Source organism: Cinclus cinclus, chromosome 1, assembly GCF_963662255.1.
Source record: "Cinclus cinclus chromosome 1, bCinCin1.1, whole genome shotgun sequence".
Classification (NCBI taxonomy): Eukaryota; Metazoa; Chordata; class Aves; order Passeriformes; family Cinclidae; genus Cinclus; species Cinclus cinclus.
Window position 1 is genome coordinate 88,389,645 of NC_085046.1, and position 14,695 is coordinate 88,404,339.

Sequence of the window (14,695 nt, forward strand, 5' to 3'; positions counted from 1 at the left end):
AAGTCATGGAACATACGTAAATTACTTTAAACAGCCTGTGGATTTCCAAAAAAGAAAAACACAATCAAAAACCCAAACAAGAAGGTACTAACAAAACTGTCTGCTCTTTTTATGTCCTTGTATGGTATCAGAGAAACAGACATATAAAACTTCTGAGTGAACTTGCTTTTAGCCCACTTTATTAAAATAAACTACAGAGAAGTCACCTAAAGACTTCACAAAGATATAGCATTTATTTTCAAACCTGGGAAAATTATGAAATAAACCTCAATCAGTTAGTCCAGGATAGCTTTGAAATCTTGACAAAGAGATGGTTCTGTCACTGCCTGCAGTAGTATCACAGTATCCCCTGGGATCTTCCTGATTAGCCGCCTCTTACCTACCAAAATATCAGAAACAATTTATTACAACTGCAAATAACTGTTAATTTTGGTTTAGGGAAAATGCTAATGAAGCAATGAAATCAATACTAGCTAAAATCAACTAAAAAAGTTGAAACACCTAGAAAACGGGGACAAAAAAAGCTACAATAAATTATGCTACTCCTCTTCCACACTTAAATCAGGCTAAAAAATAAAAAGGTTTAAAATTGTATGTGAAAATATTAACAAAGAAAATCAAGGAGCAAATTCTTCCTATAAATTTCTTGGTTTTGTGACTTTTTTATTCAGATTTGAGAACTTCATTAAATTTTGAAAAGTATAAGCCCATTTGTTCAACACCTTTGCCCACCAAATAAGGCCTTCCATTAAATCACAGTTACTTTGAAAGACTGAATGTCCCATCAATAGAAATACAGACAGTCAAAAGGACTTTTTACAGATTAGGAAGAACATGTAAAATCCTAGCAACAGTTTAAGTCCATCACTAAACAGAATCAGCAAAATTGTCAATGGTGCAGAAAGCCAGAAGTACTCAATAAACATTTGCTCTGTATCTGGAAAGGAGACAGATGATGTATTTATATCTTATCATGATAAGGAAAGACTCTTGCTCCTTTCCCTACTGGTAATAATAGGAGGGATGTTAAACAATAACTGTGTTTTAAATACTTAACTCTGAAGAATGATGACAACTCATGACAAGCCTGATGTTGATATTTAATAGGTTTGGGAATAGTGGGAAGAATCTCCTCCCCAAAACCTATGAGCTTGGTATCGATTCCCACAGAGTATAATGGAAAGGCATGTGCAGGGACAAGAGAAAACCAAATTTATATCAATTCCTGTCAATAACATGATCTTACAGAGGTAACAGGTTTTATTCAGCCAACAAAAACTCCAAAATGACAACAAAAATTGCAGCTGTTAAGTCAACACAGGGGCTTTTACCAGCCTTGTTTATCTCTGTGCTGCAGATAAATGCAGCATACAGAGATATTGAGCTAACTTCACAGGATCCCACCTGAAAGTCAGTGACTTCCCTGTCATCACTACAGACATCCACACATGCTACCTGATTTCTAGAACACGAGACTTAAAATACCGTGTTTAGAATTAGCTCTGATATCTCTACATAATGTTTAGTTCTCTAGTAACCTCATTTACAAGATGATGTTCTGATCACAGTAACATTACCCAGGACTAGGTCTGGTGCAGGGCAAACAAAACTAACTTGTAACTGCATAGAAAGCTATCAATACCTCTGTAAGTGGATTTTAGTGTATGGTCAAAGAATCAGGACACTTAGTATTGTACTAAATTCAGAAGAAAATACAAACATAAACATCACGTACAATCAGGGACTGAAAAGCAGCCTTCACCTATGACAGACACCTTGGGGATACAGAAATAATTATGCCCCTTCACACCAAGGGTATGCATGTGACTCATCACAAGATGTCTTTGTAAAGCTCCACCAATTATTGTATCAAACACTGCTGCACTGGTGGAACAGGACTAGTGAAGTACAGGTAAGATTTCAGGTGGCTACAAGCAAATGGAGAGAGCATTTGAATTACTCGGACCCCAGTGATCTGTCAACAAATCAGTGAAAGTTTCCATCTTAAAAGTTACATACTAAAATCACAAGTCACAGCCTGCTAATTGTTCAGGCAGCTGTTAAAGATCTATGAAGCCCTCATCTCTCAGTAATGTGCTTGAAGTCTGAAGTATTTCCGCAAGAAACTGGACTCTGTAGATAAAGAGTGGGTTGTCTTAACACTATGGATGTCAAGAACAGATTCTACCTCAGAGAAGGTAAGATTTATGAAAAGATACCTGAAAATTATTCTTTTCAAGGGAACATCACCATTGACTTTCTACAGACCTTTGGACTTTTCCTGCTCCACCTTCACAATACTCAGGAAGTACAACATTAAATTCCTACCTTCCACAGGAATTTTGGAACAAAGATTATTCGCTTTCTCAAGGGCAATTCTCACTGCCAGAGAAGCCAAGTAAGTGACAGGTGGTCAGCTTTCCCTTCCTGGGTTAGAAACTGCACAGAGTTAGGCCTGGACCACATGCAAGTTTCAGGCCAGTATTGTAGTTAGGCAAGCAGCTCTATGGGTACAGCAGAAGGACCCTACTGACAATTACTATTCAAACTGGGAAAACTTTGCCTCTACTTCCCAGCCAATCTTTCCTGGCATCTGTGGTGGCATGCCTTTGTGGACAGCAGAGAGCACTTTTACAGTTGATGCATGCAGCCATGGAAGGTGAGATTCCGCTGAGCAATTAAGCTGCCTGAGGCTGTGCCTCCACCCTGAAAATACTGTCAGACCAAACAGCAAAGCATGCACAGAGAAGGACGGAGGAGTTTTGGCTTAGACTGTGGTCTGCCAGTCAAAGTTCCCAAGAGCAAAACCTTCAGCATTAGAGATGAAAACTCAAATGTGCCCTATATGGATCTTGCAGCTCTCAGAGAATCCACTGTCCTACTGGTTGTGTCTGCTGCATTCTCTGCTTAGTCCTTCAGTTACTGTCTCCTCCAAGTGAAGCAAGCAGCCCCGCCCTGGTTTCACAGCAGCAGTGAGAGATTTAGGGCCTCTAGTCTTGGTGTAAGTGAGAAACTCAGGAGGAGTTCCTCTGGGAAAGGCTGTTAGAACTCTTCTCCATACAAAGTCCATAGCTCTCAAGAATGTGGTTGGCAAAATCCAAACCATCAGTTTCTTACCAGTGTAAGTGTTATCCTGATACATTCACACTGCACCACCAAAAATCAAGCTCTACACTCAAGCATTGCTACAAGCCTTTGGAATGGGAAGAAACTGCTTCCTTTCAAAAGGAGAGCTGCTTTCTTTTTGGGGCAATTGACTTCCGTGCAGCTATCAAAGGAAGCTTAGGATACATTTCAAATCAAATAGGTGTTAATCTGGAATGAGACCAAGAATTTCTTGGTCTTGTATAACAAAACTGCCCAAGCAATGACTCGTTCAGAGTGCAAATTATAGAGTCAGCATCAAGAGTCTGGCCATCACCGCAGCTAAATTCACCCACAGTGCTTCAGGAAAACCTCCTGCTGTCCACTTTTAATATCTTAAAACTGAAAATTCTATTATTTATGGGGCAGGCCTGCATTTAAGGAATGAGCTTCCCAGGAGCCAGGGACACAGCTTCTTTCACCAAGTGGAAGTGTCAGAGATATGCCAACACCACAACACTACAAGAATATACGTGCAGTGGAGGCAGTGCTTCTGTTTCCAAGTGAGCCTAGTGACACTTTTTTGGGTAAGAGAGTTTAAATTATAGGACGAGTTTATTTAGCTGCCAGTTAATCTACATTTTTTTAAAATAGAAGCCTGAGCATTTGTATTTTATTTAGTTAAACCTGCTGAGAATACCTACATGATTAACAGTCTTATTAAGCCTTCTGAACTGTACAAGTTTACTGAGTGCCAAGTGTCAATTGTCCTGTGAGAATAACGCTCTAGAAAATGCAGTGCTGGAAAACATTTTAATCTGTCTACTTAGTAAAATTTGAATAAAATCGAAAAGATTCTTAATGTATATCTGAGAACAAATTTTGGGGTTAGAAAACTTTTAAAATCCATTAGTTTCTAAGTTTTATTACACTTAACCATAGACAAAACTGCAAAAATAACTAAATACTTACAGACTTGTAAGGATGTAAGCAGACATTTGTAAACAGCTTCATGATTTGACAGTTTGACAGTGAAGGCATGGTAGCAGAGCCATTCTGCTACCTGAATAGGGAATATGCCAGATATACCTTTGTCACCTTCAGCAATCCCTAGACATAGAAAAAAAAATAATGTAACTTAAAATGATGAGCATTACAAAAGTATGTCTGGTCTTCCCTCTCTTTCTATAAAATCACCCCAGGATTTTTTCTAGAAACCTGTGTAGTCAGTGAAGTCTTGTATATCAGTAGAAAACCAAAAACTAGTGCCTGAAGCTCAATCTTCAGAAAACTAAGTTTAAGAAGAGAATTACACTGATTCTTATCATGTCCTTCACAATATCAAATCCTAATCTTTATCCCAAAATTACACCATCAGACTGCACATTCAAGATGTTCTATTTTCTAAAAAAAGCCCCACACAAATCCAAACCCACTACTGAAGAAATCCAAACCCACTACTTCATGGCCGTTAATATCCTATACCTGCATTTATTGTTTTCAGGACACCATAGCAGCATGATGCAGTCTGAGAGATAATCCTTAGGAAGAAATGAGGATTTTTTCTAACTTGCTGGTTGAATGGAAATTGGAGAACACAGGCATGGAACCTGTTCACAAAAACAGCCTATTTAATCAAAAGCCATTTGCAATTTCAAGTGAAACTATGACTACATAGCTTAGGCCCTGCACAAACTTTAAAAGCAAACATCAGTCTTTAGCTGTATCAACACTGTTACCGCATGATACCTCTCCCATATATACACATACCTGAAGTGTCAGACATATATGACATTTGTTTCTAACTTTTATGCTGAAAGATCTTGAAGCCGTCTGCCTTGGTAACAGACTTCTCCTCTGAGGACAGCATAACTGTGCTATGTGCAGGGAAAATTAAACTACCTATTGTCACCAATTCCATATCGCAGACCATGCCACCAGAGAACACACGAGAGAGTGTGAGAGGAAGAAAAAGCAAAGCAAAACCCCACAATAAATTCTGTTTAGGTATGCAGGAAAATAGACTTTCAAATGATTCCACAGACCAGCATACTCAGTCCTTTGCCTATCTGGAAGCCAACTCTGTAAAATTATTCGTATTGTATGCTTCCTTACACCTGCTTGAAAATATTTTAAAACTGCTGACTTTTTTTTACCTTTAGACTCTGGCATTATAATCCTGCTTATGCTGAATATAGCCAATTACAATGTTGATTTTTACTCAACAGTGTATATACTTGTTTATTAAATTAACCCAGCATATTGTAATCACTTACAAAAACTGAAATTTTCAACATTTAAAGGATAGACCCAAGTACCATGCTGCATAACAGGTCTTTAGCTGAATTAGCCTGACATGCAGTTATCATAGTGGACAGTCTTTTAAATAACATATGAAGGCCACTGTTAAGAGTGTTACCATAAAATCAAACACAAGTAACTAAGTGATCATATAAATCAAGATAAAAATCTTACATCACCCACAACACAAAAGTTTAAGAGCTGGGCACATCAGTGCTGTACTAGACAAACACAATAACACTTCTTGGACAAGAATACAGCTTGAATGTGGACCAAGATGAATTTAAGAACAAAACCAAAATGTCCTTTCATAACAAATGTAAGCATAGCAAAAAAGCAACATCTGATTTCTGTGAAGAATGAAGAACTTCTTGTACATTTTCTGTGTTAAAGCAATAAAAATCCAATTCCTTGCTGCAGCCAGTCATTTAAAGTTTTCAATGTTCATAGTTTAGCATTTTCTTCCAACTTACTTAGTTTTGATTTCTTTCCCCTATCTTTGTTTGAAACATTCACTTCCTCTGCTGATCAAGCCCTGCTCACAAATGCCAAGATTATCACCGGCTAAGGAGCAATTAAAACACTATCAGCAATAAGAAACTGCAATTAACTTGGTAGAATGAAACCTCATTTTACCTAAAGTTATACTGGTCAAAGTTCTATATGACTTTAAGAGATACAAAAAGTCCTAACTGACCTAAATATAAAATGGTAAATAAGGTTTCTTGTAATACTCCTGAAGCAAAACAGACTCGTTATCTTGAGGTCAGCTGTCAAAACCAAGACACTGAACATCCATTTGGTGAAGTATCACTTAAGCACACACATCAAATACATTCCTGTATCCTAAACCTCACAGTATTACTTAAGAACAGTGCTGAAGCAAGAATAACTTAACCTACTACTGACATTTACCACCGCATCCATCACGCACATGTATATATACACACTGCACACTTACATAGCACACTTTTTTCTAATTCATAGCTCCTCCACATGTCAAGAAAGAGTAATGAAATGCTTACACTTCCTTCAGAAGACAGCGACCTACCTGTAAGCCTGGAGTAAAAATATCTTGTAGATGTTAATGAGAACTGTTCTAAGGCTGTTGATCTAGAACAGAACAGAAACACAGCTATAAGAATATTTTAGTGTCATAAGAGGATCTGTTGAAGATCTAGACAAAAAACAGTTTATGCTAAACTTTTATGCAACTAAGTTAACAATGCTGTGAAGGATCACTTCTGGAGCCCAACATTTTATTTGATGTCAGCATTTCCAGATTATGTGGATTTCCTCTCAAAATAAACTTTCATGTTAGAACTCAAAGCAGTTTTAATGCTCTTCATCACTAATCACAATATTGCCAAACATCCATTTTCATATTCTCACCTGTAAATCAAGAAATAAACTGTGACATTTCAGTTTGAGGACTGCACTCAGTTTGTATTTCATGTTCTTCCCAGCTGTCATATTTGAATTGAAGGAAAGACTTGATCTGATGGAAGTACAGGTGTAACTAGAAAAAAAGGTAAAAAAAGTAGTTAAACTCCATGGGCTAACAGACCAAATTAAATTCTGCAAAGTAAACCTCATTTAACTTCCCACATTACAGAGATTTCCTGCTAATCAATGAGCCAGTAGCTAAAAGATGACCTTAATTAAATTGAATGTTGAAACAGACTAGGTCCTTAATGTGGCATTAAGGGTATTAGCTAAGGGCTGACTTCAATTCCTCAGAGCCAAAAAAATCACCCTGCTAAAAAAAGCCAAATCAATAACCTTAAAAACAAACTAAATGTATTTCTTAAACACGTGGTCCAGCTGGAACATTATTAATGACTCCAGTGACAATCATCTTATCTATATCGATGATCCATGCAATGCAGGAGCTTAGGCTTGAAGGCATCTTAGTTACTGGAACAATCCTGATGTCCCAGCTACTTAAATCAAGCTTATCAAAAGCAAAGCCTTGACACAAACACTATGGTGAGCTTAGCAGTGCTGGGTTAGTGGCTGGACTCAAAGGTCTTTTCCAACATAAAAAATTCTATGATTTTATGATTCTGATTAGTGTCTCCCAGACCAGTAGCATCAGTACCCTTTTCCACATAAACTGTTTCTTTCAAGAACTCAGCAAGTGAAAAAATCTCCTTGGCTATTGGCTTTGGTCCTTTACTATGTGAAATCATGTCATATAAATTCCTTTCCTAAAATGACCAAACTTTTCCGTTTAGGAAAACTATTGAAGAACTTTATCACCCTATCAGTGGAAAACCTCCTCCTAATTTTCCACCTAAATATTTAAGGGCTGTTTCTACCAAAAATGGTCAATACTGCAATAATATTATCCTTGACTTTAAACAGTTCTTTCTTTTCAATCTTTAGCAAATGTCTAATGCCATCTCTAGTAGTCTATGTAAAGGATCTACACAAATTTTCAGTAAGATACATTATCCTGTCCTGAGTTCTATGTCACTTCAGACTGTTTCATCTAAATGAACAAGGTTGCTTGTTTAAAGAGAAGTTCTCTACCCCCCATATTCTTTCCCATCTGAGGTGTACCAGAGGGAACACCTGTGATGTCAAAAGGATTGCCAAGTCCCTCTATACCAAATGAATCCCAATCTATTTTGCAATTAATTCAACTACACAATTCCCAACACACCGTTGTGCTTCTCCCACTCTGCACAAGATACTGGAAAGCTGACATTGGAGCATACAACTCTATTTACCTGGAGTAATCGCAGTAAACCTCAAGTGTTTTTATATCTAATAACAAACCACACCACGGGATCAAACGACAATCTGGCAGCTGTTTAAATTTGGAACATCCTGGGATGTCATCAACAGGAAAATTCACCATTGTCTTATTTGCGTTTATTAAAAGGCCGTACTCAGGAATACCTGATGTTAGAGTCCTAAAACAGATATAAACAGTTAGGCCAAGCACCCCCCAAGCAAAGCAGACAAAAACTGGCACCATGCTGCAAGACAAGATCTTGAACAAAAAAGGCAGAAATCAAAGAATAAAGGGAACCACAGCCAACTCTTCAGGTTAAGGAACGCAGCTAGAAATAAAGACAGTGAAGACATTAGAGGTAAGTAAATACACAAAATACAGAAACTTGAGAATTATGGATAAAAAATTTTACAGATTAATGCAAATTAAGCACATCAGCAATGCAATACTTGAGACAAACTGTATAAACCACACTCACAGAAATCTCTGAAACAAAAATCACTGGAAAAAGACAGATGACAAGTTATTGTTTTTGGAGGTCAACAAAACTAAGGAGAATCCACGTAACAGGAACCTCACTTATCTGATGAAAAGTTTTGAACTTTCAGAGGAACATTTTCCCCAAAAATGTTTTCACTGCCAGAATGCCTGCCAATTACCTGCGACATACTGGATCAGCAGTGTCATGGACAAGGAGCAGTTTGTCTTACTTGGCAACGCACTTATATGCCGGCTTCATCCTCTCAAAGAGAAGAATAGGTAGGCTCTTCTTCTTGGGGAGTCATAGTCATAATGCCGTCTTCTTAAAACTAATTTATTGAGTCCCCCAGTTCTAATAGTACATGAGGAAACACTGGTACTACTGCATTTGTGGCAGAGAGCTGATAGGATCTGATCTGTAAACAGTTCTGGAAATCTCTCACAGAAAAGGCTACTTCTCTACAGAAAATCAACACAGCTGAAGTTGATACAGAACAGAGATGCAAACAGCTTCAAAGGGCAAGAAGAACAATATCTGCGCTGCTACTCAAGTGATACTGTGCTGAAAAGATGTTACAAAGATTAATAGCTTGAGGCCCTCATTGTTAGTTTGATTTATGGTTTCCAGAAATGTAAACCCACAGGTCTCTAGAAACTTCTTTGTGTTTTGATAAGGAAATGAGGGCAACAAGTCTTCAAAATACACTACCCACTATTTCATATAATTTATACTTCAAACCATACTTAACTGATTGCTTCATAACCTTTCAGGCTCACAACTTTCTGACTACTGAAAAACATGATGCATCTGACTACACTGCACATGCTAAGTTTTTCTTCAAGACCTGTCCTCTGGATCAATTTAAATTGATTTTGGCATCAGCAGAACTCCCTTAGGACTGACTGTACACTCCTACCCACAGTAACCAGGAGCCTCTTCTGAGATTCAATCTTTAAAGAAAAGGTAGTTCTGAAGCACAACAAAGAATTACTGTTTTAAAACTTCTGTGTGAACTGCATACTACCATGCTAATGGTATCTTCAGGTAAACATCATGGAATGTTAATGACTAGAAAATTCTTAGCAATATTGGATCAGACCAGAACTGCATTCCTTCCCTGGGAACAGAAAGCAGTACCATGAGTGCCCAATTAAAACATTTCAAGAATGCAAATAAGGCATCACAAAAATCTCAGAGAAAATGGTTTTGAAAGACAACTGTCAGCTGCTTTGGTCAGGCTGCAATACTAATTTTTGCTTCAAGCTCCACCAACGTTAGTAAGTAGGTCCCTAATTCAAACTTAAGTAGGAATAGCCCACCATATGAACTGTAGCAGACTCAACTGGCTATCAAGAAGGCAGTTTTAGGACTTTTCCCAAGCACAGGCTATTACCAAGGACTCCAAAACAGCCCTTGATTGTTAACTAATAAAACAAATACACCTACGTGCATAAAGATGCACGTAGATGCAAAAAGAATTACATAAAAGGTAACAATGCTTACTACTTTTAAGACTGTCTCTAATAGCATACCTTACAAAAGTTCTTGCCTTCATTAAATGTGGTGTAAGCAGCAAAAAATCATCAATGAGACGTATTAGCATTCTGTAACCAAGAAGAAACCAATGTTAGATTTTTCAACACGTAATCCTTTCAAGATTTTTTCATACACTTCAGAGCAACAATGTGCCTGCCTATTGTAATTCACAAGATGGTAGAGGCTGATATGAACTCCAAATTGACACCCATGAAGAAATTCTCAGTTTTGATTCTTTCCTAAACATAAATGAAAAAATAAAAAAGCAATGAGACTGGCTAGATGAAATGTGAAGGAATTTACAATACACAAACTATTCCGCATTGGCTTCCCTGGACACAGGGGTTTACACTTTTCCAAGGGAGAATTTGCAGTGTCTTTCTCTACAAGACAAGGAATAGAGGTGCCAGACCAGGTACAAAAGTAGACTCTTGATGGGCTCCAACTCTATCTTCGTGTACCACATAATAACTTGTTTATGAAGCTATAGCTTAAATGTAAAACAAATACCATCTACCACTGTAAAGGCTGAAATCATCTAACAGAATTCAGACCCCAAGCATGCCCATTATTTTCCTGGCAAATCCTGCCTAGCAGATCACAGAGAAGTAGCTCTGGAGATGATGATGTACAGTCTCATCTTCAAAGCAAGAGTTTTGCCATCATTGATCAGACCAGCTGCACCTTGGCCCAACCAAGTCAATATCCATCTTATTCTTCTGACTTAAAGGACAAATCAAATTATCAAGATCATTCAACAGACACCTAAGCAACATTCTAAAATCTGTTCTACATAAAAACAGCTGCTACATTAAAGAGTGCATTCTTCTGAACTAGTTTCTGAACTAATGAAGTTCAGGAGGAAATCCTTAAAATTCAAAACTAAATGTCAGAGAAAGTGACTAACCCATGTACTACATACTATGAATTACTGTAACAGAGCACAGAACAAAGAATCCATACCCATCCTGCTTTACTCCAGAGAGCAATTTGTTTTCCATATCTCCATAGAATAAGCTGCAAAGTAAGGTTGACAAAATGGAGCCCTGTGGAATTCCACAGCACTGTAAGTAGTACCTACCAAAAAAGAAAAGAAAAAAAAAAATCAAAACATTCAACAAGATCACAAAAATTGTTAAATATTTTTTCCAAGTACAACCTAAGAAATATGCTATATGCTTGCCAGTTAGCCTTAAGTTTTTTTGTTCGTTCTAGTTTTAACTTTAATGGTGAAAAAACCCCACTAGCATACATATTCCTTTTGTATTAATAAACTCCAGGAGCTAACTGCCTTTAAATGAAAGTAATTATGTAACTGATGTCAGATCACAAGGCCTCCTTCTGCTGCAGACACATCCTTCAATGAAGTTTTTTTAATTCTTTATGTTACATCTTACTGTGACAGCTTCAAAAGAAGCATTCTTATACATAAAATAAAGCACACTGGGAGAATTTTCTATGCTGGCTTCAACCAAATGGGTATGGATCACAAAACCCAAGGGAATTATTTTCACAACACTTCTTTGAATCAGTGAGAAATTAAAATGTCCATTTCACCACTATTACATGAAAGACTTGGTGAAGCTGAAGAGAATAAATTCAGACCACATACTATGTTAGAGCACTGATCTAACCTGTATTTTCAGCCATCTGAAAATACTCCTTGGAGCAATTTTTTTTTTTACAGACTTTATTTAAATGTATCAAATGGTATAAAAGATTCCTTAGAGGTCCCCAGCTCAATAATCTGCATTTTTCTTAAAACACCAAGTTAATGTTGACTGATTTTTAAATAAGAAAAAGAGTATTTATTTACTGAACATATGGGGGGTTTTTTTGGACAAAGAAGAACAAGCTACTTAAGAGGGCTAAGCTCATTTCAGGACAAACAATATTTTGTCAGTCAAGTTGGGACTGAATTTGAAAGTGTGAAGCTAATTTTGTCAGGGTGTGCTTTCTCTGAAACCATTAAAATTCCATGAAACATACGTCATTATTAAATTTAGTCATTATTAAGGGTTAGTCATTATTAAAGTATGCCACAAGAGCATTCTTATGATCCTGCCGAAGGGAGCGTAAGCATCAATGGTAGGAAAAAATATAAACACGCTTCTATGTGACTCAGAGCATTTCTCAGTCTCCCTCAGTCCTGTGAGATTCTAAAATAAATATTCTAAAACAAAGGTATTTTTTCCAGAGCAAGAAGCCATTCATTCTAATATAAATCACTCTGAATTTAGAAATAATGATCATATAAGTACTTCCTTTTTTAGACATGGTACATATTTGCCACCTAGAGGCAAAACATAAGCACTAAGTGCATCTACCAACACAAGAAGCAATCTGCACTACTACCTTCTGTAACATCTCAATCTTAATTCTGGACTTGCCAATAATTTAAATTCCTATTGCTACTGCCTTTTATTTTTATTGCACTACAGGGAAACAGCTGGCAAGGCTTTGCAGGATTGCTTGGATGTTACCCTTGCTTTTGCTTACCACTATGGATCCCATCATTTTAAAGTATATTCCTTTCGGAATTACACTTGCAATTTTAAATGAATGTTATTCCAAATTCTATGGAATAATACATTATGAAGGTTATTCCATATTCTATGTAAATAGTTAACATCATCCAGGTAGGGAAGAGAAATTTTATTCAATATAAAGTTGACTCTTCATGCTTTTTTGGAGCCTAAACCAATACACAAATTTCTCATTAATATGAAATAAAAAAATCTTTAAGACAGCTATCAAAGAGTCAATTAAAGGTATCCTATTAACAGAAAACAAACAAACAAACCATCCAAGCATGCCATATAAAAAATAACTAATTTCTTTTTTACCTGTTCCTAATCTTCAGGATGCTGTTACGTATCATTTGAAGGAAAAAATTAAACAGGCTGGCACTTGTCTCATGGAAAGTTAAGCTCTAGAAATGTGACAAAACAAGATTTGAAATAAAAAATACACTATAACTTTGAAGATACACAAAAATCTTTTAAGAAGTAGACAGTAGCAGCTCAAACTCTACGTAAATGAAAAGACAAACCCTAAACCCAAGATCTGAACATACATACTTAAAAGCTGCTCACATCCAACAAGTTAATTTTTATTGGATGTTGGTGGTTTTTCTGTTTTGTGTTAGGAAAAATCAAATATAACATCTAAACCCACTTTAAGTTCTGGCATAATATATTGGATTATTACAACATATAAGACCTTTCGGCCACTTTCTATCCTGCAGGACAATTTCTGTATGTCACAATCTTCATAATATTCCAAAGTCTTGATACACTCACTTGCCCATTCTGTTGCAAAACACACATTTCTCCAGGTATTACCAACACTTCCATGCACTGCTGTCCACACAATATTTATGAAACATTTTGTTTAAAACTATAAGATAAAAAAATCCATTTGCAACAATTTAAATATACTTAACACTGAGTTAATTTAAATTAGAATAAACTACTTACTACTTGCATAGATCAGACAGCAGACAAATGCACCCAGCTTTTGACAGAGCCATGCAAGATCACGATTACTCATAGCGTGATGTACCAACGACAAGACACCCAGCCTGACATGACACTTTGCTCAAAATGCTTTGTTCTTTTAAGATGACACACAAATTGTTTTCAAAGAGTATTTTTAAACAGGACATGCTGCTCATGCAATATCTAGCATAGTTCTCAGAATCAGTTTGAAAAAGATAACAAAATGTACTTATGCATCAGAGATCCAGCTAGTTTCTATTTTCATCCAGGTACTCATCAGACTTTATTTTTGTAGGATCCTGGAATTGTACACCAGTCACACCATACAGTCTACTCTTATGTTCACAGATACACATTCTTGTATTTCACTTATATGTCAGAAATCACCTTTTGCCAACCTTGTCATTTTCCACTGCCAGATTTAGAGAAGAAAAATTTAAAGAGGAATTACTAGCCTGGAAGAATGTGCTCATTTGATGCTCAGGAAATCTTGTAGGTTGCTATTATGGAACACCATGATTGCAAGCAAGGAAATGCATGAAGAAACTGTCTGAGCCTATCACTTACTTCTATGCCTTTGTCATTCTCCTTGCACATAAGGAAGTCTTGAGAACAAACACTTGTATCACAAGGATTAAAACCGAAGCTTCTTGCAAAGAAGCATCAGACAGAGTGTATTTAAAATACTTGTAATTTTTAATACTTTATTTAATTCACTGGAAGCAAGAAATCTCTTTAAACACAAACTTAAAGAGTTGATTTTGTTTGTGTTGCACTTCACTCCCCTAAAGAGCTCCTTCTCATCAACCTTGACAGGCAATCCTTAAAAACAGTTTTTTAATATTTTTAATTAGTCCTAAAATAAGATCTTAAAACAAAAAAGCTGTGCAGCTTGCAAGTCAAGATCCCACATCCTTAGCTACTTGGCTTATAATACATTTTGCTCATTTTTACTTGCATATGAGATAGGAAGCGTTGATGCCCGCTTGTACTAGATAATTTCTCACTTGAGGACTGTTGCAAGGAACAATGAAATTAGGAAAGGAAAAA

The 14,695-nt window shown here is 36.6% G+C and overlaps 1 protein-coding gene across 1 annotated transcript in view; it reads right to left on the minus strand.

The window, feature by feature from the left end:
- Positions 1-275: 275 nt before the first annotated feature.
- TERT (telomerase reverse transcriptase) overlaps positions 276-14,695 on the minus strand; it is a 29,892-nt gene continuing 15,472 nt past the window's right edge. The window contains 9 exon segments of the mRNA XM_062500215.1: positions 276-379; positions 4,057-4,194; positions 4,570-4,694; positions 6,437-6,498; positions 6,778-6,904; positions 8,121-8,306; positions 10,142-10,213; positions 11,109-11,222; positions 12,992-13,077. Coding sequence (XP_062356199.1) covers positions 276-379; positions 4,057-4,194; positions 4,570-4,694; positions 6,437-6,498; positions 6,778-6,904; positions 8,121-8,306; positions 10,142-10,213; positions 11,109-11,222; positions 12,992-13,077 — 1,014 coding nt within the window.